The sequence below is a fragment of the Miniopterus schreibersii genome (assembly GCF_964146895.1).
Source record: "Miniopterus schreibersii genome assembly, chromosome: 14".
Taxonomy (NCBI): Eukaryota; Metazoa; Chordata; class Mammalia; order Chiroptera; family Miniopteridae; genus Miniopterus; species Miniopterus schreibersii.
Genome location: NC_138114.1, coordinates 38,982,374 through 39,008,198, shown reverse-complemented (window position 1 = coordinate 39,008,198; position 25,825 = coordinate 38,982,374). Strand labels below are relative to the sequence as shown.

General features: G+C 44.6%; 2 protein-coding genes across 6 annotated transcripts in view; one reads left to right on the top strand and one right to left on the bottom strand.

The window, feature by feature from the left end:
- DNMBP (dynamin binding protein) overlaps nt 1-17,142 on the top strand; it is an 87,370-nt gene extending 70,228 nt beyond the window's left edge. For all 4 annotated transcript variants that reach the window (XM_081158960.1, XM_081158961.1, XM_081158962.1 and 1 more), the window contains 11 exons: nt 528-675; nt 1,282-1,299; nt 1,626-1,825; nt 3,287-3,417; nt 4,395-4,499; nt 7,347-7,475; nt 8,916-9,248; nt 9,744-9,923; nt 11,244-11,442; nt 13,427-13,974; nt 15,502-17,142. In XM_081158960.1, the coding sequence (XP_081015086.1) occupies nt 528-675; nt 1,282-1,299; nt 1,626-1,825; nt 3,287-3,417; nt 4,395-4,499; nt 7,347-7,475; nt 8,916-9,248; nt 9,744-9,923; nt 11,244-11,442; nt 13,427-13,974; nt 15,502-15,687 (2,177 nt within the window). In that variant the 3' untranslated portion in view covers nt 15,688-17,142. The remainder of the gene's footprint in view (nt 1-527; nt 676-1,281; nt 1,300-1,625; nt 1,826-3,286; nt 3,418-4,394; nt 4,500-7,346; nt 7,476-8,915; nt 9,249-9,743; nt 9,924-11,243; nt 11,443-13,426; nt 13,975-15,501) is intronic.
- A 6,734-nt stretch (nt 17,143-23,876) lies between these two features.
- The window catches only part of ABCC2 (ATP binding cassette subfamily C member 2), a 49,781-nt gene continuing 47,832 nt past the window's right edge, over nt 23,877-25,825 (bottom strand). For both annotated transcript variants that reach the window (XM_081158929.1, XM_081158928.1), the window contains 2 exons: nt 25,309-25,503; nt 23,877-24,366 (listed from right to left, as the gene is read on the bottom strand). In XM_081158929.1, coding sequence (XP_081015055.1) covers nt 24,237-24,366; nt 25,309-25,503 — 325 coding nt within the window. In that variant the 3' untranslated portion in view covers nt 23,877-24,236. The remainder of the gene's footprint in view (nt 24,367-25,308; nt 25,504-25,825) is intronic.

Below are 25,825 nucleotides of genomic sequence, written 5' to 3'. Positions count from 1 at the left end.
TGCTACATTTTGCTATTGAATGCTTTCTAAAAAGTACATGTTATTATATGTTTAGGGTTTTTATGTTATAGATATTTTAATTGAATAAATTTCATTTAAAGTCCTTAGTTTTTAATTTATGCATGGAGAGGAGGTTGGAAACGGCAGCTGTAGTAGGATCTCTTCATCCCTGTGGAGATTAGAGGATGGGGTCCTTACTGATTCTGATCATAAACCTATATGGAGAATATGTGCAAAGTCCTTACTCTGCCTGATTGAAAAGGGGCTGGAGACTGTTTCAGGGACCAGGTGTGTGTGTGTGTGTGTGTGTGTTGAAAAATCAGTACATGGATGACATGGTTCTTTTTTGCTTTAAATAAGAGAATTTTAAGCTATTACATGGAAATTTCTTAGTAATTTGATGGGTAGGTTACTGTTATTTCTTGTGATTGGATTTAACTGATATTAAAGTTTGCCTATATACCTTACATTTAGGATACTGAGAAGAAAGATACTAAAATCACTGTATGTCTGTGTCTGTTTCAAAGGATCTGTGTTTCTTGATCACCGGGATGAGCTTGAGGGAACATACAAAGTTTACTGCCAGAATCACGATGAGGCCATCTCACTGCTGGAAATCTATGAGAAGGATGAGAAGATCCAGAAGCATCTTCAGGACTCCTTGGCAGAGCTTAAGTAGGAGTTTTGACCACTTCAGTTCCACCATAGCTCTTTAGTTCTGCCTTTTGAACGTCACGCCCATGTGTATATCTAGACTTCTTATGATATCCATCCATCCACCTTATTTTAAACATAAAAGATATATTATCTTAAGTCTTATTAGGTAACTTGCCTTTCCCATCATATGTCATGGAAATCATAAGTGGTTTCCTGCTTATACTTTTATCCGTTTCAGTCACTTTTATCTATACATACAAAATATTAAGTTAGCATTTTCAGTAAGAAGTAGTCAGGAAGGTAGTTTGGTCCAAATAAACAAGCATGTAGGTAAGAAGAACAAATTCAGTTATTCTCCACCATCAGGTGAGATTCCCCTGGTCTTAGGGAGGCAGGTTAATGTTTATATCCAAGTAAATCAAAGTGAAGTTAGGGGCTTACTAACTTTTAAGGTAGACTAAGTATGCTACCATAGACATTCATAATTTCTCTTTTATCCCTTGGGATTTTGTCTGCCCTTCTAATGGGCATTAATGTTCAACTGATATGTTCCGAGAAGAATGTGAAAATCAGCGTGATCTCTAATCAGCTGTCTCTTTTCTTTTCATGCTCACTGCCCTGTAGGAGCCTGTACAACGAATGGTAAGTTGCCTCTTCACTTGCACAAACTCGTTTCTTTATTTTCTTCCTTTATAGACAGAAATCTAGAAGTAGATTTACCTTGCTATTTTTTCTCTATAGCGCTTACCACCAAATGGCAGGGCAGGGACTTTTTATGGTCACTATGAAATCCCCAGCATCTTGGAACAGTCCCTGGTATTTATTAGGTGTCCAGTAAACATGAATGAATGAAAGTGGAAGGTAGGATAAAAGAACAGAGCTCTATTTAGGAATAACAGATACTACCTGTAGGCCCTGTGTTGTTTATTGACAGTGGACTAAAGGCTCTGTTTTTCCTTCTCTTATAGGGGATGCACAAATTATATTAACCTGGGCTCCTTCCTCATCAAACCAGTACAGAGAGTAATGCGTTACCCACTGCTGCTAATGGAATTGCTGAATTCCACCCCAGAATCCCACTCGGATAAAGTGCCTTTAACCAACGCAGTCCTTGCAGTCAAGGAAATCAACGTTAACATTAATGAATATAAACGTCGAAAGGATCTGGGTAAGAAAAGCACACTTGCTACAAAGGACGTATGCCCTTGGGAGCGTGCTCCTTCTCCAAAGAATTCTTTCACCGGAGTTGGGCAAGGCAGATGGTAGGTTATAGGGTTGTGATGAAGAAGCGGTAGTAGAATTGGGGGGAAATGTGATATGAAGAAAGCAAGCAGTAGTAATAGAAGCATAACCATGGAATATTGGAAATAGACATCTCTGATAAAGCTTATAGCAGCAACAGTCTTTCCCAAGAGATAGGAGGACTGATTAGAAACTGGCTGATCAAGAGTTCCTTCAGGCATGAGTGATTGCCTTCTCAGCTCACTGAAGACAGTCCTTTTCAATCCATGCTTAACATTTGTTTGCTCTGCATGTCTGGTTCGATATTTTACTGTCTCCACGTAAGTTAGGACTTTTAGTCTTCTCCCAGAAAAGCCCAGTATGGCCACATCTCTGGGTCCCATCAGTCCTGCCTATGCCCAGTAACCTGCCTCTCTGGTCTGAGCCTCTCCCTCCCCCTCCCAACACTGTACAGTCAGTTGCCAAACCACCCACTCTTCCTCTATAATGTAGAATGAACTGAACCATTTCTTTTTATCAAATGTCTTGTTGAGGCTCTGATTTGAACACTCAAGTAGTGTGGTGACCATGCTAAACTGACGCACTATTGATATCCTCAAAGAATCTATAATGCAGTATAACCTCTGCCTGTTCTCCACTCTTCTCCCCAATGTACCTAATACCATTTTCTCTGCCTCCTACTTCAACCATTCACCCACGTTCATATGTCATGTTGTTGCTCGTGGCCGTAAAAGCTTTCTGGCCACATAGTCAGTCCTCTGCCCTGGTTCCTGTCTTCTGATGTAATGTCATCTTCATCTTCCACAATAATAAAGTGTGTCATTCTGCCGTCCCCCAACCTTCCCCTTGTGACCCTTCTACTGTGAGCTCCAGTGTTTTCTGCAGATTGTGCCTAATGTATGGCACAGTGGTTAATCAAATAACTCCTGGATAGCATTTTACTGTGTGAGATAATATGATATAACTATCTCAAATTTATGTGAGACCATTTAAGACAGTCTTATAAGGCAAGTACTGTTACTTTCTACATCTTATTGCAGAAAAATGAGTCTCAGAGAAGTTAAGTGACTTGTTTAAGGCCATACTTTGATGAAACGACAGACCCAGGCATTAAACTTTGAGGTTTCCTTGACTTCAAATCTTAGGCTCTTTTCCTTACACCTGCTACCTCTCCTCCTTGTCGCTAACCTTCTCCAGTCCAGGCAGTGTCTCTGCTGTTGAGTATGTTGTGATTTGTGTTGATAATTTGTCTTTACTCATTCTAGGCTTACTGAGATCAAGCACTAGCTCTAGTTTGCATTGTTAGTCTTGCTTTGTAGCTTGTTTTGTAGTCTCTTTGTGCTCAGGGAAGAGCTTTTTTAACTCACCAATTTGGCTCACTCCCTAGTCCTCAAGTACCGGAAGGGTGATGAAGATAGCCTCATGGAGAAAATTTCTAAACTGAACATCCACTCCATCATCAAGAAATCCAACCGAGTTAGCAGTCACCTGAAGCACCTCACTGGCTTCGCTCCACAGGTGAGGGCCCTGCAGTGGCAGGTTCAGCATGTCTTTGGCAGCTTTTCAGGGCTCCACAGACAGTGTGTATGGTGTCATTTGGCATGACCCCCTTTTAGTGCCTCCCCTAGTGTTTGCTGGCTGGTGGATACAAGACCCTGCAGCTACTGATGATGTCAGTCCATCTACCCAGCCCTCTATCCATGGCCTGGTGAGCTGCCAGTGTGTACAATGGCAGATCAGCAAGCCAATAATTATTGTGGTTTTAGACACCCATAAGAAGCTTATAATTTATGTACAGAGACAAAATTAAAATTGCAGACCTATTAAGCTAGAAGGGATTTAAGAGCTCACTTAAATTCAATACCATATGTCACACATAAGGAAATGTGAAGTCTAGGGGATTGAGTGATTGGAAAAACAATCCACGGTCAGTGCTGAGGGTATAGCCAAAGTCTCCAGACGTCATTCACTGTGCCATGTGCACATGATACCAATAAGGGAAAATGCAAGCTAGAAAGAAGTCAGCTCTAAGTTTTGCAGTTTGTTCTCTATGTGCTGCAGTACCTAAGGAAACAGGAGCTCAGGGAGCATGAGCTTCATGTTGGCAAGAAATTTAATCTGAGTCTTAAAGGAAGAGGGCAGGTGGGCATAGGGAGAGGGGAGGGCATACCAGCCAAGGCAACAACACGGGGCGAAGGCACAGAATTAACAGATGTGGCAGGTGCCAGAGAGAGTGGTGGAGAGAGCAGCCTGACCGGAGCAAAGGGTCTTCATCAGGAACGGGGGCGGTAAGGTGTGAAGGTAGGGGGTCCTTATATATTTTAGATATCTCTCAAAGCCAAACAGAGGTGTTTAAATTAAATTTAGTATGATGCAGGGAAACATCAAAGGTTTAAAATGTAACCAAAAGGTGTTTTTAAGAAAGGTCCTTTTCCCAATAAGGTAGATTGAGGGAGAGTTCAAATCATCTAACAATACCTGTCTGTTTTGAACAGATAAAAGATGAAGCATTTGAAGAAACAGAAAAGAACTTCCGAATGCAAGAAAGACTGATCAAATCTTTTATCCGAGACCTGTCTCTCTACCTCCAGCACATCCGGGTGAGTGAGGACATCACCCCGGTTAGGATCTCATACCCGGCCGTTTGGCCCACTTTCCTGTTCATCCAGCACATTGTTGAATGTTGAATAATCTGACTGTTACGCATGACGTACTTTTTATCGGGATTCCTAGAGGTTATTTAAAGGTTAAATAACCTTTAGAAGATCAGCACTGCTGTATTAATTTTAAGGTGATCTAGCTCTTTCCTCTCAGTCTCCCCACCACCTTTTTTACTCTTTCCTGTATCCAATTATCTAAGAAGCATTTATCACAGTTCATTTGTCAAAAACATTTTAAAGATAGAATAGTAAGAGAATAGTTCCTATAGAGGTCTTTCTAATAATTATATTCATTTCCAACTTACTTAGTTGCTCTTCAGAAGGCCTCTAAAGTTGTTCGAACCATGCCTGGGTCTGGAGAGCTGAAGGAGCTAAGGTCAGTCCCAGGCCACCCTCGCCTTGTCCCAGGACCGCGTTTTCTTCGTGAAGTCAGAACCAGGGCTAGAATGCTTTCTATTCATGTTTCTAATTTCTTTATTGATTTTATAGGATGGTGTGTATATATATATATATGATATACACCTGTCACTCACACATGAAAATCTCATCCTATGAAACAAATTTCTTAAAAAGAGTTCCTTTGGTGGGGAGAGGAAGGGTTAAAAAAAAAAAAAAAAAAAAGAGGTCCTTTGCTTTAAAAAAAAACACCATTTTTTTAACTAAGTAGAATGGTATAAAATATAAAAGGTACCAAAGGGATAAGTAAAAAGTAAAAATAATGATTCCTCCTGCCCCTGTCTCCTAGTCATCTTCTGTAGAGGCGGGTGCCATTTATCTCTCCTATCGTGTGTGTGTGTGTGTGTGTGTGTGTGTGTGTGTGTGTGTTACATATTGTTGAACATCTTAGGGTTTACACCTAATAGCATCATTTTGGAAGTCAGTTCCATACCTGTACACACAGAGCTTCTTGCTCTTTTCCTTTCTTTACAACTGCATAATATTTAATTGTATGGACATGCCATAATACATTTAACTAACCCCTATCGATAGTTATTTAAATTATAGTTGCAAAAGATTAGAAACATTGGCACAGGAAGTAGATATAAATTTTCTGATCTATATGAGTATATCTGAAAGCCTAGAGAACTAGGTTTTATGGGCCAAATCATGACAGTGTAAATTTTACTAGATATTGTTAATGTATGTGTAAAATACGAACTAATGTATAAACTGGTTTCCCCATCCCTTACTGACACACAGTGTTATCAAAATTAAAATGTCTTATCTTGGTCTGAAAGATAGGTAAGAACATGCTATTTTAATATAGTTTAAATTTTCATTTCTTTGAATGAAGTTGAGGATATTTTTGTGTTTAAGTCATATTTTTTCTGTGATTTATTTATATTTTGCAGCACTTATTTATTGATTTGTCAGTCTTTTTCTTATTGATTTGTAGAGCCTCTGTATATATCGGAGAGAATAGCCGTATGTCTGAGATGATGGTTTATAAATATTTCCCCCCAGTTTGTTGGCTTTTGAGTTTGTTTAGTGTTTTCTCTGTGTAGAAAAGTTTCATTTCTGTGTAGTCTGATTAGACTTTTCTTTTATGGCTTTTTAGTTCTGTGTCACCTTAAAAAAAACTTTCCTATTCTGAGATAATAAAAAACAAATGTCTCCCATGTTTTAGTATATTTATTATTTCATTTTTTTAATGTTAAAGTTATAATTTAGCTGGAATTTACTTTAGTATTAAAAAGTTTGAGGTAGAGATTCAACTTTATTTTTTTTTTAACTGGTTAACCCCATTGTCATCATTTATTGGGTAATCCTCACTGATTTGAAATGCCCCCTGCATTTCCTTTGAATATCAAACTCTCTCCCTTCATGTTTTAAAAATGTAATTAGGTAAAAACTAGGGTTTATGAACTTTTTAAGGAGCACATTGGCTTCAAGTGAGAGATTTGGCCAAAAAATATTGGGACAGCTGCTAAGTATGTTCCCTTATCTGAGGACTTTACCCTACAATTCCTCTATTTGGTACCATCTGTTAGCTGTTTTCTCTCCGTGTTTTCTAAATGTATAGCAAGTATGCATCCGAGCCCCCAGGCCTTGAAAGGCTCATCTCCATAGCAATGGGTGGAAGCATTTTGAGGTGGGACACGTGGAATATTGACAGCCATTTGATGGGCAGATCGATTTGGTTCTGGCTGCTAACAGTGGAAATTAAGGGGAAAAATGTTGAACAGTTTCGTCACTGACATAAAATGGAAAAGCCCTGCCATAATAACATTAGCTAATAGATTGGCTGATAGAGAGAGCGAGCAAGAACATAAGCTGGGGCACACTGACTGTGTTCTTTGGTCTCCACATTGGCATAAGGACTGATATTTTGCAGCAGCACAAGCAGTCAGGAGTGCTAGGGTCCGGGTGAAGGAAGCAAGGCTGTAATTACCGACAGGCCAGTGGGCAGGTGTTTCTGAGGTGACGGCACAAGCCAGGATTTGAAGAGGAGAGATTATTGTTCATTATCAGAATTCTGCAGGAACCATCTTGACTCGAATTGAATAACTTACTTTTTGATGCATGAAGAAACCCTCAAATTAGGGAGCTAGGGAAATGACGATAAAAGCCCTCACCATTTTTTCCATAACTAAAAGTCTTAGGCTTTTCCCTGTGCCCATAAATCATAGTTTATGAGAATATGTTTGTTTCAAAGCTAAAATGCTACACTATAGAGACAAATTTCAGTTCTGGAACCCTTCTTCCCCAGGCTGCTACCTAGGATGAATGATGAGGGCCAGAAAGTTCTGTTTGATCTTATTTGTGTTTGTTCCTAACTGGCTCCAGGAATCAGCGTGTGTGAAAGTGGTGGCTGCTGCAAGCATGTGGGATGTGTGCATGGAGAAGGGACACAAGGACTTGGAACAGTTCGAGAAGGTGCATCGCTACATCAGTGACCAGCTCTTCACAAACTTTGTAAGTGATTCTTCACACTTTTCCTGGTGGGTCCTCTTCCTGGGGTTCTCTCGGACACCCAGCTCCTGGAAAAGTTAATTCCACAGAGACATGCTCTGTGCAGCAGGAGTCTGGCTATCCTCTAGGATATTTGTAGCAGGATTTTATGTTCAAAACATGACTTTCAATAAGTTAAAAGGACAGGTAGGACCTATATGTATTCATACAAATTTTTTTCATTGCTTGTGATCAGCCTGGTTTCAGGGGACAAAGGAAAACTAGGAAATGTAGTCATGGATCACTGTTGATAACTCTGATCAAAAGAAAACAACTATTGGAATAATAACTTAAAAAGGAATATTTAGGAATTGTTAAGAGGTTAACAAATAGATCTTTGAGGTTGTACAAACTCAATAGTAGATTTTAGTAATAGTTTTGGGGGAGTCAAAAGTTATATATGGATTTTTGACTGTGCAGGAAGTCGGTACCCCTAACCCCTGCATTGTCCAAGAGTCAACTGTATGTGGTATTTGTTTGGTCCCAAGTAGAAAGAAATGGGTGGGGGTTGATAGTGTCTTGGAGATGTCTGAATGGCTTGAAGCTGAAGAAAACATGCACACTCAGGGAACTTATAGGTGTTCTAACATTAGCATTTTAAAAATAACTTAGTAAGTACCTATTTATGGGGTTGGTGGTTTTTTTGTTTTAAAATATGTTTTTATTGCTTTCAGAGAGAGGAAGGGAGAAGGAGAGAGAGACAGAAACATCAATGATGAGAGAAAGTTATTGATCGGCTGCCTCCTGCACACCCCCTACTGGGGATGGAGCCCGCAACCTGGACATGTGCCCCGACCAGGAATCAAACCTTGATCTCCTGGATCATAGGTCAATGCTTAACCGCAGAGCCACACTGGCTGGGCCTATTTATGTTTTTTATGTGTCAATATCCTGCCCTCATTGTCCACTGAAAAGAGAAAAATCCTCTGAAAAATGAAACAGATATTACTTACTACATGTGATAAGAAAAGATATTATGGGTGTGAAAAACTTTCTCCTAGATTTATGTTATAACTAAATCATAAGTTAAATTCAAGTTACATAGACATCTGTGCGTAAGAGGTGACACCAGGCCGACCGTCATGTCTGGGTTGTAATACAGGCATCAGATTAACGCATGTAGCTTAGCATTTGTTATCAACTGCGGGGCTAAGGAGGGATTAGCATATTTTGCACACTCTTTGGTGTGTGCACACTGTTGGGGCAGAGTTATAAGTTGAGAAGTTTTTGGAGTATGTACGTACATCTGGTATTGGGTAACTAGGACACGTGGAGCTGCACGGGTGTAGCTTGTGCACTAAGAATAAAGCAGGTGGTACAGGACATAACAAAATCAGCCTGAAGAGTATTTTGGGAAGTAACAGATGTGGGCTACTGAGCAACGTGCCTTTCTTGTCCCTACAGAAGGAGAGGACAGAGCGGCTTGTCATCTCCCCCCTCAATCAGTTACTGAGCATGTTTACAGGGCCCCACAAGCTGGTGCAGAAGCGCTTTGACAAGCTGCTGGATTTCTATAACTGCACGGAGCGGGCGGAGAAGCTGAAGGACAAGAAGACTCTGGAGGAGCTGCAGTCGGCCCGGAACAACTACGAGGCCCTGAATGCGCAGCTGCTGGATGAGCTGCCCAAGTTCCACCAGTACGCCCAGGGCCTCTTCACCAACTGCATCCACGGCTACGCCGAGGCCCACTGCGACTTCGTGCGCCAGGCTCTGGAGCAGTTGAAGCCACTGCTTTCAGTGAGTCCCTTTTCCTCCCATGGAGAATTCATCTCTGAACTTCTGGTGTTTTTCTGGAAATGCACAGTAGGGTTGTTTAAGACATTCTTCAAACTAGGCAGATTAAATATGGCATTAGGTCAAGCCCATTAGGGACTGGAATTCTTGATTCCCCCCCCACTGGGGATTGAGCCCACAACCCAGGCATGTGCCCTGACCAAGAATTGAACTGTGATGTCCTGGTTCATGGGTCAATGCTCAACCATTGAGCCACGCCAGCTGGGTGAAACCCATGGCTTTTAAATGTCTCTCCACCCTGAGCAATGGCCGGAAGAGCCATCCATTGTGCCTGCTGGCAGCTCTGTCCCTGCATTGGGCTGCAGTGTCAGTAGCTTACAGAGTGACCTGCAACTGAACTTTAGCTTCCAGTTGGTTTTAACGGGACTCTGTCAGTCCTAGGATCTTTTAATCGTGTTCTCTTTTTTCCTCTATCTCTGCTCTTCCCATGGACTCCAGTTACTTAAAGTTGCCGGCAGAGAGGGAAACCTTATTGCCGTCTTCCATGAGGAGCACAGCAGAGTTCTTCAGCAGCTCCAGGTTTTCACCTTCTTCCCAGAGGCTCTCCCAGCTACCAGGAGGCCATTTGAGAGAAAGACTGTGGACCGCCAGTCTGCTCGAAAGCCACTCCTGGGCCTGGTGAGTGGAGAACTAGAGGGGGGACTCATGGCCTAGTTGCTAAGAATGTGAACTCTGGAGCTAGACCACCTGGGTTCAGATCCCGGTAAGGACCCTTAACTCACTGTATGTCCTTGAGCAAGTACCTTAACCTCTGTGCCTTGGTTTCTCCATCTCTAAAACACAGATAATAATTATAGTACATCATAGAGTTATTATGAGGTTTAAATGAGTTAATATATGAAAAGCACTTAGAAATTTCTTGGCAATTAGTAAGCACTATGTAAGTAAGCTATTATCATTGTTATTATTTTTAGTATTGATGGGCCCAACTCTGTCTCTACAGATTAGCAATTTAGTAGGAGTTTAAATACTTTATAATAAATGGAGAATAGAGGTTATTGAGGCCTCATCTGTCACGGGCTCATTCATTCATGTGCTCAGTATTACCAAGCATCACCAGTGTGCCTACCAGTACTTGACAGTGACGACCTGTAGTTTTCTCACACTTGGTATGGACTGCCAAATGCCCTCTGAAAAGCTTTCTTGGATTTTCATCTATAGAGTGAAAGGAGTTAGTAAAGTGTTAGTACTTTGATCAGTTAATGAAGGGGACTGATTTAAGGGTATGTTAATTCTGCCAGGCCTCCCTATTTTAGAACATGTATTAGAAAGGGTAATTATTTGATTTACTGCCAAACAGTTCATTGCTGACTGCTTTTCTTTTTTACCTAGAGTTATATGTATTTTTAAACTCAATTCCTCCATATTTTGAAAACTGGTAAGATATGCCAGATTATATCAGGTTATGATCTAAAAGACTGAAGACCTGTCTTTGTTTACAATATTTTTGCTCCATATAATCTGATAGACATTAATTTAAATTACCTTAAAAGGGGAATCAAATTTATTATTACTTTGACTTTATCTTATTTTTGTGAATATTGTTTGTTTTTATGGGTGGGGAAGTCAGCATGAGGAAAGTTTCAGTTGTTTAGTTTCATAGAGCAAACTCTAAGAAGACCTAGTAATATTAGCTATTTTGAGTCTTTAGGTGGCTCTTCAGTCACTTTTTTTTTTGTCATAGGATAACAGAGTAAAACTGTGTGTTGAATTTTCTTAGTAGCTACAAAGGCACCAAAGCAAGACCTAAGCGATCATGATTTTTACCCAACCATGTGGACAGTCACGCACAGACACATCTGATAGGAGCAGTGAGCAGCTGGCTGTCATTGCCCCCACTCCTGAGACTCTGGCTGTGTCGGGATTAAATGCGGCTGCTGGGATAATGGCCAGGGAGGGCTTTTGTTGACGGTATTTCTCGTGCGTGCTGTCTTTTAGCCCAGTTACATGCTGCAGTCAGAAGAACTGCGGGCCTCTCTTCTGGTGAGGTATCCCCCAGAGAAGCTCTTCCAGGCAGACCGGAACTTCAATGCTGCTCAAGACCTGGACGTGTCACTCCTGGAAGGTGACCTGGTAGGCGTGATCAAGAAAAAGGACCCCATGGGCAGTCAGAACCGCTGGCTGATTGACAACGGAGGTAAGAATGTTGGGCATCAGGTGACTGTAATGCTAAAGGAGGAAGAAGTGGTTTGGGCTGTACCCGAATTCCGTCCAAGCCAGGAGAAAACGTGAGAGTCTTTGATTAAAGGGATAAATAACCTTAAAAGTTCTGTCCATCTCGAGAGAGTATAATGCCCAAGTCATTACTGAAACAAAACCTGTCTTCAGTTTTGGTTTTGTTTTCTACAAATTCTAGAGGAGATTCCATCCCTTCCCTTGCAGGGTCTTGCCCTGTTTCACAGCTCTGCAGGCAGTGGATGCTGCCCGATGGGGCCTGTGCCCTCGCCAACCACAAAATGAGCAGCCTTCTTCCCAGTTCTATAAATGTGTCGTATGACTGTGTGAATATAAAACCTGTAAGACAGGGGTTTTTGATTGCTTTTTGAGCCCCCATTAACAATCATGACTATTTATGGGATGACTTTAAAAACAGCTCATAGCTTTTTTTTTCTGGTACTGCGCATGGGGTAGGGGTAGAGAATTTGAAGAAAAGTGCAAAGAATAATGCTAATCCAGAATCCTTTTCCCACAGTTCCAAAATCTGAAAAACTTTGGAAAATCAAAGGGGTTTTTTTTTCTTCCAGAATTTACTTGCCAAAACCTGCCTGATCTGAACTCATTTGGTGGCAAAACCTGAACAAAGTGATTCGAGGCTATTTATAATCGTTGCTTATCCCTTTTGGTGTGAAGAGCCATATATTTTGTTACAGAAACATTAGTGGATTTGAATGTGGGGTATTGGCTCAGACCCTGCTGGGGTATATGTACTTGATTACCTTTCCCAACTCCAGAAATCTAAATTCTAAAGCACGTCTGGTCCTGAGCACTTTAGACATGGATTGTGGTTATATATAATAAATATCTATGCTCACCTTGCTGGAACTGAAAATTTTAACATTTTTCCGTGTCTTTAAAAGTATTTGTCTGGGGTGGTGGCAGGGGAGTGCCACTGGTGGGCCCGGGACAGATGGACTCGTAAAGGCCCAAGCTGTTCAAGGCTCGCTCGTCCTTGGGGTTTGTATCGACTCAACCCCGATGAGTCAAGTAGTAGCAAGAAGCCCACAGTGTCAGGATTAGCTGTTAGACCCTCTACCCCATGCTACCTGCCCAGGGCCCCTCCCGGTCATCCAGCAGCTAAAACAAATGGGTGCTGGCATTTTTTTTTAGTTACAGGAAACACATGGGCGATCGAGACAGGTGGCTTTTGCTCACAGGGGGTCACACACTCTGGGTCCCTGCCTGGACAGAAATTTCTTTCTTAATATTATAAAACATCTTCCTGTGGATGAAGGATCTCAAGTCTCAATTTATGCTTCAGAGTTTTAGCTGAGGGCCCCCTCTGTCATCTCAGGCAACTTGATCAAGCGTGTGCTGTGCGTGTGTGTGCGCACCGCGTGTGTGTGTGTGTACTCGTGTGTGCGTGCGTGTGTGCGCGTGTGTATTGTAGCGAATATGAACAGCTTCCTGCTGGACGCCAAGCTCCCAGGTCCCACCGCGCGCCTGAACCAGGCCGCAGACTCAAGTGCGGCGGAGGGAAACGGGGCAGGGGGCACATCTCAGGGTGGTTTTCAGGTTTCTCTTTACCACGCTGTTGTATTTGAACACAGCCTTCGTGAAGTTGGCCCTTAGCCTTTCTTTCCATGCTCCGCATGTCCTGAGAAATTCTCCTTGTGCTCATTCTCCAGCTCGTCCTTTTATTAGTGTCCCCGTGACTCTGCACAGGGCGTCCTTACCACTCCTCTGTCCTGAGGTTGCAACGCGGACCAACTGGCAGGCAGTCGCGGTGATTGGTCTCTGCCCACCCACATTGGGTCCGGCATTGAATGTCCAATCTGTTTTGTGACTGGGCATCTTATTTTGTGTCTCACTGTGGACCCAACTTTTAAACCATAGTTTCTTGTCTGCTGATTGCCCATCCCCCCTCCTGCTAAAAGCTCTTCCTGTCTGCTTTCTCCCGGTAGTCACAAAAGGCTTCGTGTACAGCTCCTTCCTGAAGCCCTACAACGCCCGCCGCAGCCACTCCGACGTCTCTGTGGGCAGCCACTCCTCCACCGAGTCAGAGCACAGCGGATCCTCCCCCAGGGTCCCTCGGCAGAACAGCAACAGCACCTTGACCTTCAACCCCAGCAGCATGGCTGTGTCCTTCACGTCAGGGCCTTGCCACAAACAGCCTCAAGATACATCATCATTAAAGGAACTTGACCAAGGAACTCTCAGTGCTTCCTTCAACGTGGGCAGTTCAGAGAGCAGTCCTTCCAGCTGCCCTTCAGAGCCGCACCCCACCTCCCAGCCCAGGCCCTGGGACCCCGCAGGTGTAGCCCAAGACATCGACCAGCCTGCCCCCACCCCAAGGAGCTACCGAAACTCCAGGCATCCAGAAATGGCTGGCTGCTCCGTACCAGGGCGAAACGGGCAGGGCAAAGACCTCGTAAAAGGCTGTACAAGAACAGCCCAGTGCCTGGAAGACAAAAACGAAGAGCCAGGAGGCAGCGAGGCAGAAGGCAACCAGGTGAGTGCTCCCTGCTCATGCGGAACAGGCGGCAGGTGTGTTGTGGGTGCAGGTAATGCTTCTCCAGGAGGGGGGCGAGTCAGAGGCTTGCCAGGGCCTGGCTGTGATCTGGAGATGGCTCACAGACAAGTGTCATACAGCATACATGGAAACTCACTGCTCTAAGAGTGAGCAACACAGCACCTCCGGGCCCTTTCTGTGGCCGACTCTCCATAGGTATTTCTGAGCCCTTTCTCTGTTTCAAAATTGGGCATTTACAAGGTGTTATGATGAAAACTTTTCCCACTCTTCTAATTCACTAATTCCTGTTGCATGAAGTCTGCTATTTAACCTATTACTTGTTTTTTTATTCAAATACTGTATTTTTAATTCTAGAATTTAGAAGTGAAATTGTGGCTCTGTTTCAGTGTTTCCTGTTCCTTTTGTAATGGCCTGTTGTTGTCTTGGGATTTGAATGTAGCCGTTGTATCTTGAACATTTAAACCTGCATATTTTAAAGCCATGTTCAGGTTCACAGCTGAGGAGTCCCTGGCTCACTGCTTGTTGCCTTTGCTCAGTCTCGCAGCAGTGAGTGGCCATGTCTGTTTTATAACATTTGTCTGAGCTCATCTCCCATGGGGGTTGCCTTTGTTGAGAGATTCAGCCGTGCCCTGGGTTGTGGAAGTGTTTGCCGTTGCCAAGCTCTGGATTCCAAAACATCAGTTTTCGCACCAGCTTCTCAGCTCAGACTTTCCACGCTGCACTCGTCAGCGCTATAGATGAACATAGCGCATGCCTGCTTCTCTCTGGTGATTCTGTTACTACCCACAGTCCAGGAAGGACATCCCAGTTCTGGACCCACCAGCGGGCAGTTTTTCTAGACCTGTTGAGGGAGAACATGGCCCTTTCTTAGCTTCTCACTTTGTCTGAGGAGCTCATTTCTAGCCTCATCAACTCCTGTCCTGACCAGGTCCTCAAACCCCAGCCTCAGGTACGCATTCATCCTTGCACCCCAGTGGCCTCCTGGCTTCTCCTTCTGATCACTGCATTCCTTCCGCCCTTCCTCTGCATTATATCTTTGTTATTGACACCTGAAGATCGTCCTTTTTAGCTTTATGGTTAGTTGTGTGTTTTTTTTTTTAATGGTTTTGAAATTCAGAATTTCTATGTTTAGGGTACGGAAGGGTATCCTTATATCTCATCCATCTTCCGTACTGACTGAAGGTTCCTTCTACCCTGTAAGGCAACTCTCATATGAATTTTGATTTCCTTTGTCTTTGTCTAGTTCGTTATGGTAGCCACCAGCTATCTGTAGCTACCAACGTATAATTTAAGTTAGTTGAAATGAAATAAAATTTAAAAATTAAGTTCCTCTGTCTCACTAGTCATATTTCAAGTGCTCGACAGCCAGTGTGGCTGGGGCTGCCATACTGGACGGTGCCGACGCAGACCGCAGATGTAGGCCACCCCCACTGCTGCAGGGCGTTCTGCACAGCATTCCTCCAAGCAGCGGCCCATTGCCTAACTCATTTTTTCCTCCACACACAGGTCTATTTTGCTGTGTATACCTTCAAAGCGCGGAACCCAAATGAACTGAGTGTGTCAGCCAACCAGAGACTCAAGATCCTGGACTTTAAAGACGTCACAGGAAATACGGAATGGTGGTTAGCCGAGGTTAACGGGAAGAAGGGCTATGTTCCATCCAATTATATTCGCAAAACCGAGTACACCTGAGCCTCTTCTGCTTCCCACTCAGCCTTGCTGCCCTCGCTTCCTTCTGCTGGAGACCCCGGTGGTCCACTGAGGGCACCGGCTCTGGAGACACAGGCCCTGTCCGCATCGCTTAACCGCGCCACTGGAGGCCCAAGATCCGTCTTGTTCCCTTCCATTGGCTTCTCAACCTTGATGCTTACTAGAATTTCTGGACCTGCGGTGAACCCTGGGGCTGGAAAATAATTCCGTGACCATAAGAAGAGCGGCAAGTCCTAGGTCAGCCTACGGGAATGAGAAGTTTCCAGTCAGAAGACCAGCATCCTGTGTATGCTGGGAGCCACACAATAGCATTAGAAGATGTTGGCTTTGGTTGTACCATGCTGAGCTTGGGGTGGCCCCATGCTTCACGATCACCTGACAGAGACCAACATGGATGAAAGAATTCTCCAGAAGCCCTTGGATGCTGTGCCTCAGCCTGTGGCAAGGATTTTGCTGAGATTGTAGCAATTCCGGGGTTTCGAAGCTTCGGTGTCTAACACACATTCACACACATATGAGCACCCCATTTTCTAAAAGTCCTTAAAACACTACCATATGTAACCTTTTTCCTATTTCACTGCATTTCCACATTGGTGATGCAGCATCCGGCTGCTTGCTTTCTCCTTTTGAAAAGTGTTTAGGGTCTTTATTTTCCTCCGACCTTTATCGGAAGGGTTCTGGTTTCTTTAGGTGCAGCCACGTACCCCTTTCTGACAGTCATGTCTACGCTATCCAGTCAGCGTGTGACACTCCCGCGGCCCTCTGTCCTGCTGCCCAATAACTGGTAGGTTTTCCAAAGAGAACAGTCAGAGCTCCAGCCATTCCGATAGAAGGATTCGCCCTGCAATGAGCCGGAACCAGCCCAGCCTCCTGGAGGAGGGATGCCTTCCTCCACCCAAGCACAGTGCTACCCCCAGATGCAGAAAACTAACACGTGTCTTATTTGAATTAGGCTACGCAGTCCCCAAATAGCTTATCCTAGACTTGGATATAAGCGTTTTCTGTTTCACCTCTAACCTCCATGTTTCAGAGACCACAGTCTAAGCCAAAATGATTCTAAAGTGCCTGATTGTCCCTTTGTCTGGCCTCAGGAAGATGTTTGCTAATCCCCACATGAAGACCCTCCCCTGAAAGTTTTATTGGAGCAGGGCTCTTATTTAAGGCCTGCCCCAGATGTGAAGCCTACCTTGGAACAAGAAACTATGAATTTGCCTTAAGGGAATTAAGAACAGCCTTACAGCCCCTGCGCCACCAACTGCACCTTCGGCCTAAATATCCTAATGGGTCAGGAGACACCTGTGGACTCCTGAGCCCCCACTCGCCTGTGGGTCAGTCAGAAGGCAGCAACGCGAGCCTCTTGTGACTAGTGTTTATATTTAGAGATGTTTCTACTGAAGTAGTTATTTTATAAATAAAAGCATTTCTAAGGACCATGAATATGTTTTCTTGATTTCCCTCTATGTGTAGCCTGATCCACCTTCTTAGATTTCTGAGGGTAATTTCCTGACAGTTAAGTGATGCCCAAATCCCAGGAGATGGGAGATGCTAACTGAAGAAATTCAAGTCAAAATTTCCTTGTCAAATATACTATCAGTGGAATTACTATACGCTCTAAAGATGTCCATGCTGCAGGCGGTTTTTTTTTTTTATTTTAAGCCATTTTATATTATAAAAGCCTGGCAGAACAGAACTGAATTCTCTAAACTGGAATGCCTAAGAGGTTAGCATTTTTCTGATATTACAGGTTAACAAGGTCACAGGGCAGTAGCTTGGGCAAGATTGGGGGTGGGAGGGGGAGATGCAGCAGGAGCACTGGCAGAGGTGGGCTTCAGGACATCATGTGGGTGACAAGCAATCGCATGGTATTGCTAAGGGACAGAAATCATGCTTGAATAAGTAGACTCTGTGGGAGAGAAACTTATAGGTCAACTCATTTTATGGATTAAGAATGAGGTCCAATGACATTGTGACTTGCTCACATCAAGTTTCTGATGATCCTGAATTTAAATTTGGGCCTCAGGCTCTCGAGCTGAGTCTTTAATCTTATTCTGGAGCCAGATTGTCTGACTTCAGACAGTTAAGTGCTTCGTACCGTGGCAACTTCTCTAACCCGTGCTTCAGTTTCCTCATCTAGAGTGGAGATAGTGCCACTATCCGTCTCACGGAGTTATTGGAAAGATGGAATGAAGCAATGCACAAGAAGTGCTAGAACATCACCTGACAGTAAATAGGTTGGAGAGGTTCAAGTCAAGAATTTAGATTTGATGAGTCTGGTAATAAATTCCTTTAGGTTCTTCAGTGGCTTGACTGTTAGGAATGCCAAATGGCAGCAGGATGGTTTGGAGGGAAGATCAAAGGCAAGAAAAACTAATTATTGGGGGAAGGTAACTGATTTGGTGCAGAAGATGGCTTGAGAATGGAAAAAAACATCCTATAAAGAGTATGAAATTGAAGAAATGATGGACTCACTGGCAAAAGGGAGGTCATTGGATTGGGAGTGAGTGTGTGAAAAGATGGATTTTGTTTTAAAATGCCAGATGTCTGCTAGGTCTTGCTCCTTCAAGTGTGGTCTTCAGACCAGCAGTGTCACCATCATGAAGACCTGGGGGGGTTGCTGGGAATGCAGGCCCCACCTAATCAGGGTCCCCAGGGGGTTAGAGTGTCATTAAAGTTTGAGAAGCATCTGTCCAGGCAATTTTTTTCATGGAATTTTCTACTATCAGAAAAGTAGGAGTTAGCGAAAACCAAGGAAGGAAAAGGGTGTCAGATGGTTCAGGCACAACAGAAGGAAGTGTTATTGAAGCAATTTCCAAGTCCGTTTGCCTGCTTGCTTCCGCTCAAGTTTTCTCCCTTTCCTGTCTGGAAGTAGCTCTTCCGTTGTGTTTTCATTCGGGAGCCCTAGGAGCACGGGGTGGGGGTTGGGAGGGAATCTATCGTGTCTGCAAGGGGTAGATTTCTGGCCTCTCAAGATTATTGCGAGAATAAAAAAAGATGATGTCTGCACATTTTTGTGCACTGTGAGCTCTAGAAGTACATGGCTTTAATAAGGATTGAATTTTGTGTCACCCTGTTTTAATTAATTTCGAAGCTGAGACTGTTTATGTGGGTTTGGTTTCAGGGTCGGGAATGTAAACAGGCCCTGGGAGAGCACCACTGTGCTCTCAGTTCTGTGTCACATGCAGGACCTCAGGCTTGAGGACCAAGAAACCCTGAGGTTTATACATAACATTCTAACCCCTCTAGTCACCAAACACTACTCACGGGGTTTTAAATTCTCCCATTATTAGTGTGTCGTGTGGATGCTTTCAGTTTCACCTTTGCTAGTGGGGCAGACACTCAGTGCCACAGAGCAGGTTGATCATCTCCAATCTGAGCCCCTGCTTTCGTTCACTGAGCCCGTGGAAGTTTCTTGCAATTGTTAGTGAAGATCAATATTAGTGTTTTGCATGTATCGAGAAGGGAGTTTTCCACAACAAATGGCAGACTTTGCAAGCTCTAGGGCTGTCCATTTCTTACCGCCACTCAGAGGTGAAGGGGTGGACTTAGTGCTTCCCCGGAGGTAAGTTCTGGGGAGTGAGGGCGGGAGGGAGCAAGCACTCTGAGGAGGGCAGCGGCAGTGTGTTCGATCAGGAGAAAGTCATTGGCAGCAGCAGTCAGTGTGGGACTCTGCAGCGGCCTCAGCAGGACCATGCCACGAAGCACTGCCTGGCACCACCAGGCATCCCTGGGACACCAGGAGGAGTCAAGTCCCAAGCCTTCCCCATGGCAGCTGCTCCTAGTCCAGGATCAGGGAAGCTGACAGTGAAAGACTCCTGACCTGTCATAGTGTCCTCCAGTCGTAGGAAGCACCATGACTCACTTTAACCAGGGACCTTCCTACAGCCTCTTACATGAGATAAAAAAGAGACTGCCTCCAAATATGACCAAGCTGATAAGACCTTTGCGGTTTGATAGAAGGGTGACAGAAATCCACATTGAAACATGCTTTTAGCTGGGCTGAAAAGATGGCATAACCCTCTGCAAATGCAAACTGCAGCAGGATGCAGTGAAGGTCAGTTGTCATATTGACCTCAGTAGGGAAATATTAGCAATTTTATTGGAGCTATTTGGGCTTATGGTATTGTTTTAGTTTCTTATTGTTGCTGTAACAAATTACCACAAATTTGGGGCCTAAAACAACACAAGTTTATTATCTTACAGTTCTGGAGGGCAGAAGTTCAAAATCTGTTTTGAATGGGCAAAAGTCAAGGTGTCAATAGCACTGGTTCCTTCTGGAGGCTCCAGAGGGGAATCCTTTCCTTTCCTTTTCCAGCTTCTAGAAGCTGCCTGCATTCCTTGGCTTATGGCCTCTCCCTCCATCTTCAAAGCCAGCAGTGTGGCATCTTTGAGTCTCTCTGTTTCTCTTCACATTGTCTTCATTCTAACCCTGACCCTCCTGACTCTCATAAGGATCCTGGTGATTATGTTGGGCCCAGCTGGATAATCTCCCCATCACAATATCCTTACTCACATCTGCAAAGTCCCTTTCACCATGTAAGGTAAAGCCTCATGGGTTTTGAAGATTAGGATGTGGACATCTTTGGGGGCCATTTTGTTTACCCCGGGAATGAAGTCATGATATATTTCAGGCCAGTCGTCTTTTTGAGAATGGAAACGATCCACTTCGGACTATACCAGTGTTTCTGGAGCAGGGACCAGCAACCCTTTCCCGTAAGAGGCCAGCCAGTACGTATTTTAGGCTTTGCAGGCCATTCAGTCTGTCACTACTCCTCAATTCTGCCGTTGTAACTCCAAAGCAAGCATAGATAATACAGAAACACGTGAGCATGGCTGTGTTCCAAAATAACACACACACTTTATTTACAAAAACAGCAGGACAGACAGATTTGGCCCTTGAGCCATATCCCTACTCCAGGTCCAGCTGAAACAAAAGGATTCTGGTCAACCATTAACACTCAAGTCAAGTATGCAGAAACATTAAACCTTTTGGTGAATGAAAATGAAAGCCTGCCAAAGTGCAATTGGTTTTCAGATAAATGTAAATAAAAATAAAAATGTAATTTGTTAAATGCATCCGGCAAATATTTATGGGACTTGATAATGCAAACCCTGGCAAACGAGATCACAATTTAGCAGCACATGGGTGCTAAGTAAGAAAGGAGCCAGCAGGCAAGGGTGTTAGCACCACATATGGGAGAGACATCTGTGTCCAGAGGTGCAACAGTGCACAACTCAACCATCTCTACGGAAGGATACCAACAAAGTTGTTGCCCAGAGAGAACAAGTAGCTGTGGGCTTAAGCAGCAGGAAAATGTCCCAAAGACTTGCTGCAAGAGAGCCTGTTGTTCTGAATGCTCAGGAGCAGAATAGCCAACGAAAAGGCTGTCACCGCAAGGACCAAGGTGACTGTGCAAGGGATTATCAATATGACGGCCAAGGCCTTGGTTAGAGCTGAATTAAGGAGCTCTGTATTAGTCCGTTCTTAAAATTCAGTAAGAACCAAACTAGTCTTGTCATTTTTCTTCCTATAGCTCCTATGTTTCTGCCTATTTTGCCTAAAAGAAATACTGCCTTACATATACTCCTTTAAAAATTTTTTTTTCTACTCTAGCGAGTTGCTTTTTACACTGTAAGTTAAATTCTACAGCATAACCAATCACTTGCATATAAAGTAAAAAGGAATCCTATGAAAGTGGAGTGCTTCTCATGCTTTTACACATTTCTACAATTGTTTACTTATATCTTCAAACAGTATGAAGCCTTTTAAAAAGCAGTTTAGTGTCTAATCTACGTAGAAGACTAAATTCATGCTTATAGCTGAATGTGGTCTTTACTAACTAAGCCTAAATTGTAGAAGTTTGGAGATTTGGATGTCAATGTTCGTACAATATTGTTTGCTCATTTTAAATAAAGGCATTAGTATGCGTTTGTGATTAAACGTATTCTCACCCTACTGCCTCAATGAAACAAATGTCTTCAGACGGTATTTTGAAAGGCACTTATATGAAATGAGCCTGCAAAAAATTGAGGCCTGATGGGCATTTATTCTTCCTGTTTGTACCAATGTGTCAATGCAGAACTACTTTGTTTTGTTCAACTCTATTGCTGAGTTGTTGGCATACATTTTTTCCCACTGAATTTTTTTAAAGATCTTTTTTTGAACATTCACAAATATGTAGGTAGTTGCTATATTCTAGCCACTGAAGATAGAAAAAATGAGAAAGAAATTATTCTTATTTTCAAGAGGCTCACAGCTTAGTGAGGGCGACCCAAATAGAGAACCATCTGGCAAAGTAATAAATACAGTAATAGCAAGTTAGCTGGGGACTTAAAAAGTTTTCAAATGATAGTAGGTAGCTCTTGGGAGAGTAAGACAGCCAGCGATGATGCTCAGCATCACACTACAATGTCACTGGACCTTGCTGCTAAAGCTGCTACCCCTGGACAGTAGCTGTGACTGTCACGACTGCCATCGCCTGTCTCAGAACAGATTTCCCCGCCTCTTGGTGTTGCCGACATCTGAGTCCAAACCTGGCGCTGGCGCATCTGATGAATGGAACCTAGTCACATGGCCGCACCCTGGTCTCCCTCCCACCAAGAATCTTAGGTTGGTGAAGTCCCCAAACATAGAACTGAGGTTCAGATGCTGAGCTGCCCACAAGATTGAAAATCCACTGCAGCACTGAAGCTTGCTTGGGGTATAAGAGGAGGGGGAGTCAGAGAAGGCTCCTAGGAGAAGGTGACCTCAGCTGAATCTTAATGAGTTGGAGGCAGCCAGGGTAATCCAAGCAGAGGGGGTAGAGAAGCTTTTAAAAAGCTAGAATTAAAAGGAGTGTGTGCGCGCGTGAACCTAAAAGCAATCTGATGTTGCTGGAGCTTAACGTGAGATGTGGGAGTTAGAAGAAATGAGATTGAATTAGATGTGAGGGAGCTTTGTTATACTAAGGAATTTTAATTTTACTCTGGATCACCATTGACTGAAGGGGTCAGTTTTGCATGTTTGATCACTGATAGCCATGGGTGGGTAGGTTTGAGAAAAACAATACAGGAAGAAGGGATACCTATGCCATCTGTCCAGCGTAGATGTGATGAGAACCTGAATGATGGTGACAGTGATGGGGGGTAGAGATATAAAACTGGAAGGGCCTGGTGGCTGATGTGATTGGAAAAGGCAAAATTAAGAGCGATGGGAATAGCCCTGGCTGCTCTGGCGGTTGGTTGAGTGTCGTCCTGTGCACTGAGAGGTTGCCGGGTCCATTCCCAGTCAGGGCACATGCCCCGGTTGCTGGCTCCATCCCCAGTAGGGGGCGTGCAGGAGGCAGCTGATCAATGTCACAACCTCACATCAACGTATTAATGTTTCTCTCTTGTCCCTCCCTCTCCCTCTAAAAATCAATAAACTATTTAAAAAAAAAAAAAAAAGAGTGATGGGAATAAACCCCACCATGAAGGTCAAGGGGAGGAATCACCCTTGAAAATGTGTAAACCACAAGCTGGCTCTTGCACGGGATTGTGGTCTGAAGTCACACTGTTTAGTTTGAGACTCCTTAGAGGAAAACTTAATTCAAAGAAATTCTGGGAAATGCCCCCAGGTGGCAGGCAGGCACTTTCACAATTCTTAGGACAGCTCAGATTCAACTCAGGCCTCAAAAAATGTCCACAGATAAAAATGCTAAGGAGAGTGAGTGGCTTATAAAAATTTGCAAGGTACACAAGGAAATAAAGCACCACGAATGAGAACCAGCAGAAACCTCACACTGAAACCTCAACAGTAACCAAGGAAATAGAAATTAAAACCTCACTGAGGTACCAATTAATACTCATCAGATTGACAAAGTGTTTTAAATCAGCATTGCCAGTTTGGCATTACCTAACATATGCATGTAAACGTGTGTATACCTCCCATCCCTACATTACACCCTAAAATGTCTTGCACATGTATCTCGGGAATTACATGTCAGAATGTTCATAGTAGTATTGCTCATCACAGGGGGAAAAAACATGCTAGAAATAATCCTACTGCTGAGCAACATTAAAATGTACAAACCGTGGCGTATTCACACACTGCCGAAATACAGAGCAGTGAGAATGAACTAAGCCCACTATGGGCATCAACATGGATAAATCTCAAAAATAATATTGAAGAAAAGTCATAGAAGAATGCGTGTGTATGAGTCAGGCCATTTGCATAAGTTTCTTAAAAGATACACATTATTTAAAGATACATGCAAAGCGGTAAAACTAAAACGGGAAACAAGGGGATAATTATCATGAAATTCAGGAGAGCAGCTCTCTCCGGGGGTGGGCAGCCCGCCAGCAAGGAGGTAGGGTCAAGGCGGGGTCACCAGGGGGTCCTGATGTAGCTGGTAATGCTCGTCTCCTTAACCTGGGCAGCGGGTACACGGGTGTTCACTCATGACCCTTCTTTAACATGTACATTTTACACACACTTCTCTCTGTATGATTTAGTTCTCAAAATAAAATTAAATAAGGAATGATCCCTCTAGTCCTTCTGCAGCTCAGGACCTGCGTCAGAGCGCTGTGCTGTTCACATTCTCAATGCCAGCTTCTTTGGCCATAAAATAAAAGGGGCCAGGTTTTCCCAGCAGTTCCTCGGGGCTGCCGTACTCCACAATCTTCCCATTGTCCAGGACCATTACCCTGAAACAAAGAAGAAGGAAATGCAAGTCTGGAAAAAAGCACCTGAGACCGTGGCACGAGTGAGGACGGCCAGCTGCCTGGCGGTGCGTGGGTCCCTCCCCGGGGCTCGGCGGTGGAATGAGGACCAGAACCCAGCGCCGGGAGGGCGGCGCAGTGAGTCCATCTGCACGAGCTTTTTTGTTTTAAGATGCACATCGTGTGCGGGAGCCTGTCCTCCCAGTTCCTGAGGTTACCGGCATCGCCCCATTCTGAGTGTCACCCATCGGCGAACAGAAGCCGCTGAGGGCAGCGGCGGCCGAGACCCTCCCGCGAAGGCCTGCGCTCAGCGGCCGCCGCTCGGGGCTGGAGCGGCCGCCTCCCGCCGGGTCCCGCGGGCCCTGGCTCCGCGCAGCTTCCCGCTCTCCCTCTCGCCGGCTGCCTTAACCCTCGCGCTCTCAGGGGCTTGACGACCCTTTCGGGCAAATGACTTCAATCTCTCAGCCTCCGTTTCCTCGTCGGTAAAACGATGGTGGTTAATCCCCGCGCTGTAAGGGATCTCGCGGCTGACGGTATTCGTGTCGGCAAAGGGTGAAGCCGGGTCTGTGGAGCTCTGCCCGCCCTCCCCCACCCGAACACACGCGCGCGCACACACACACGCACACACACACGCGCACGCACACGCACACACGCACACACGCACAGACACACGCACACACAGAGCACGAGCACACGCGTGCACGCATACACACGCGCATACGCACACACACGCACATACGCACACACGCGCACGCACACGCACACACGCACACGCACAGACACACACACGCACACAGGCGCACACACACGCACACACGCGCACGCACACACGCACACGCACACACGCACACGCACAGACACACACACGCACAGAGGCGCACACACGCACACACACGCGCACGCACACGCACACGCGCGCACGCTCACTTGTCACTGTCCATGATGGTGTGCAGCCTGTGCGCGATGGTGATGGTGGTGCAGTGGGCGAACTCCTTTTGGATGGTGATCTGGATGAGGTGATCCGTCTCTAGATCCACCGCGGCAGTGGCCTCATCCATGATCAGGATCTTGGATTTCCGCAGCAGAGCCCTGGCCAGGCACAGTAGCTGCCTCTGCCCTATGCTGCGGCCAATGAAGAAACCGTTAGCCCAGGGCCACGGAGCCGCCTGGGAAGGGGGTGGGGGCGATCACTCCTGAACCCCCAGAATGCCCTGCCCCTTCCACTCGCTGTTCACTGCTGCCCTGGGCAACGTTTGCAAAGCTTCCCCAACTCATTAGAAGACCACCACAGGTACTTAATTTAAAAATTCATATTTGTGGGCCCCACACTACTCAGTCAGTTGGGGAGGAGCCAAGGAAGGTGTATTTTTAATAAGCCCCCCGGGTGATTTTCACATTTAACAAGTTTGGAAAACACTAGCCCAGGAAGAGCGCTTTGCACTCG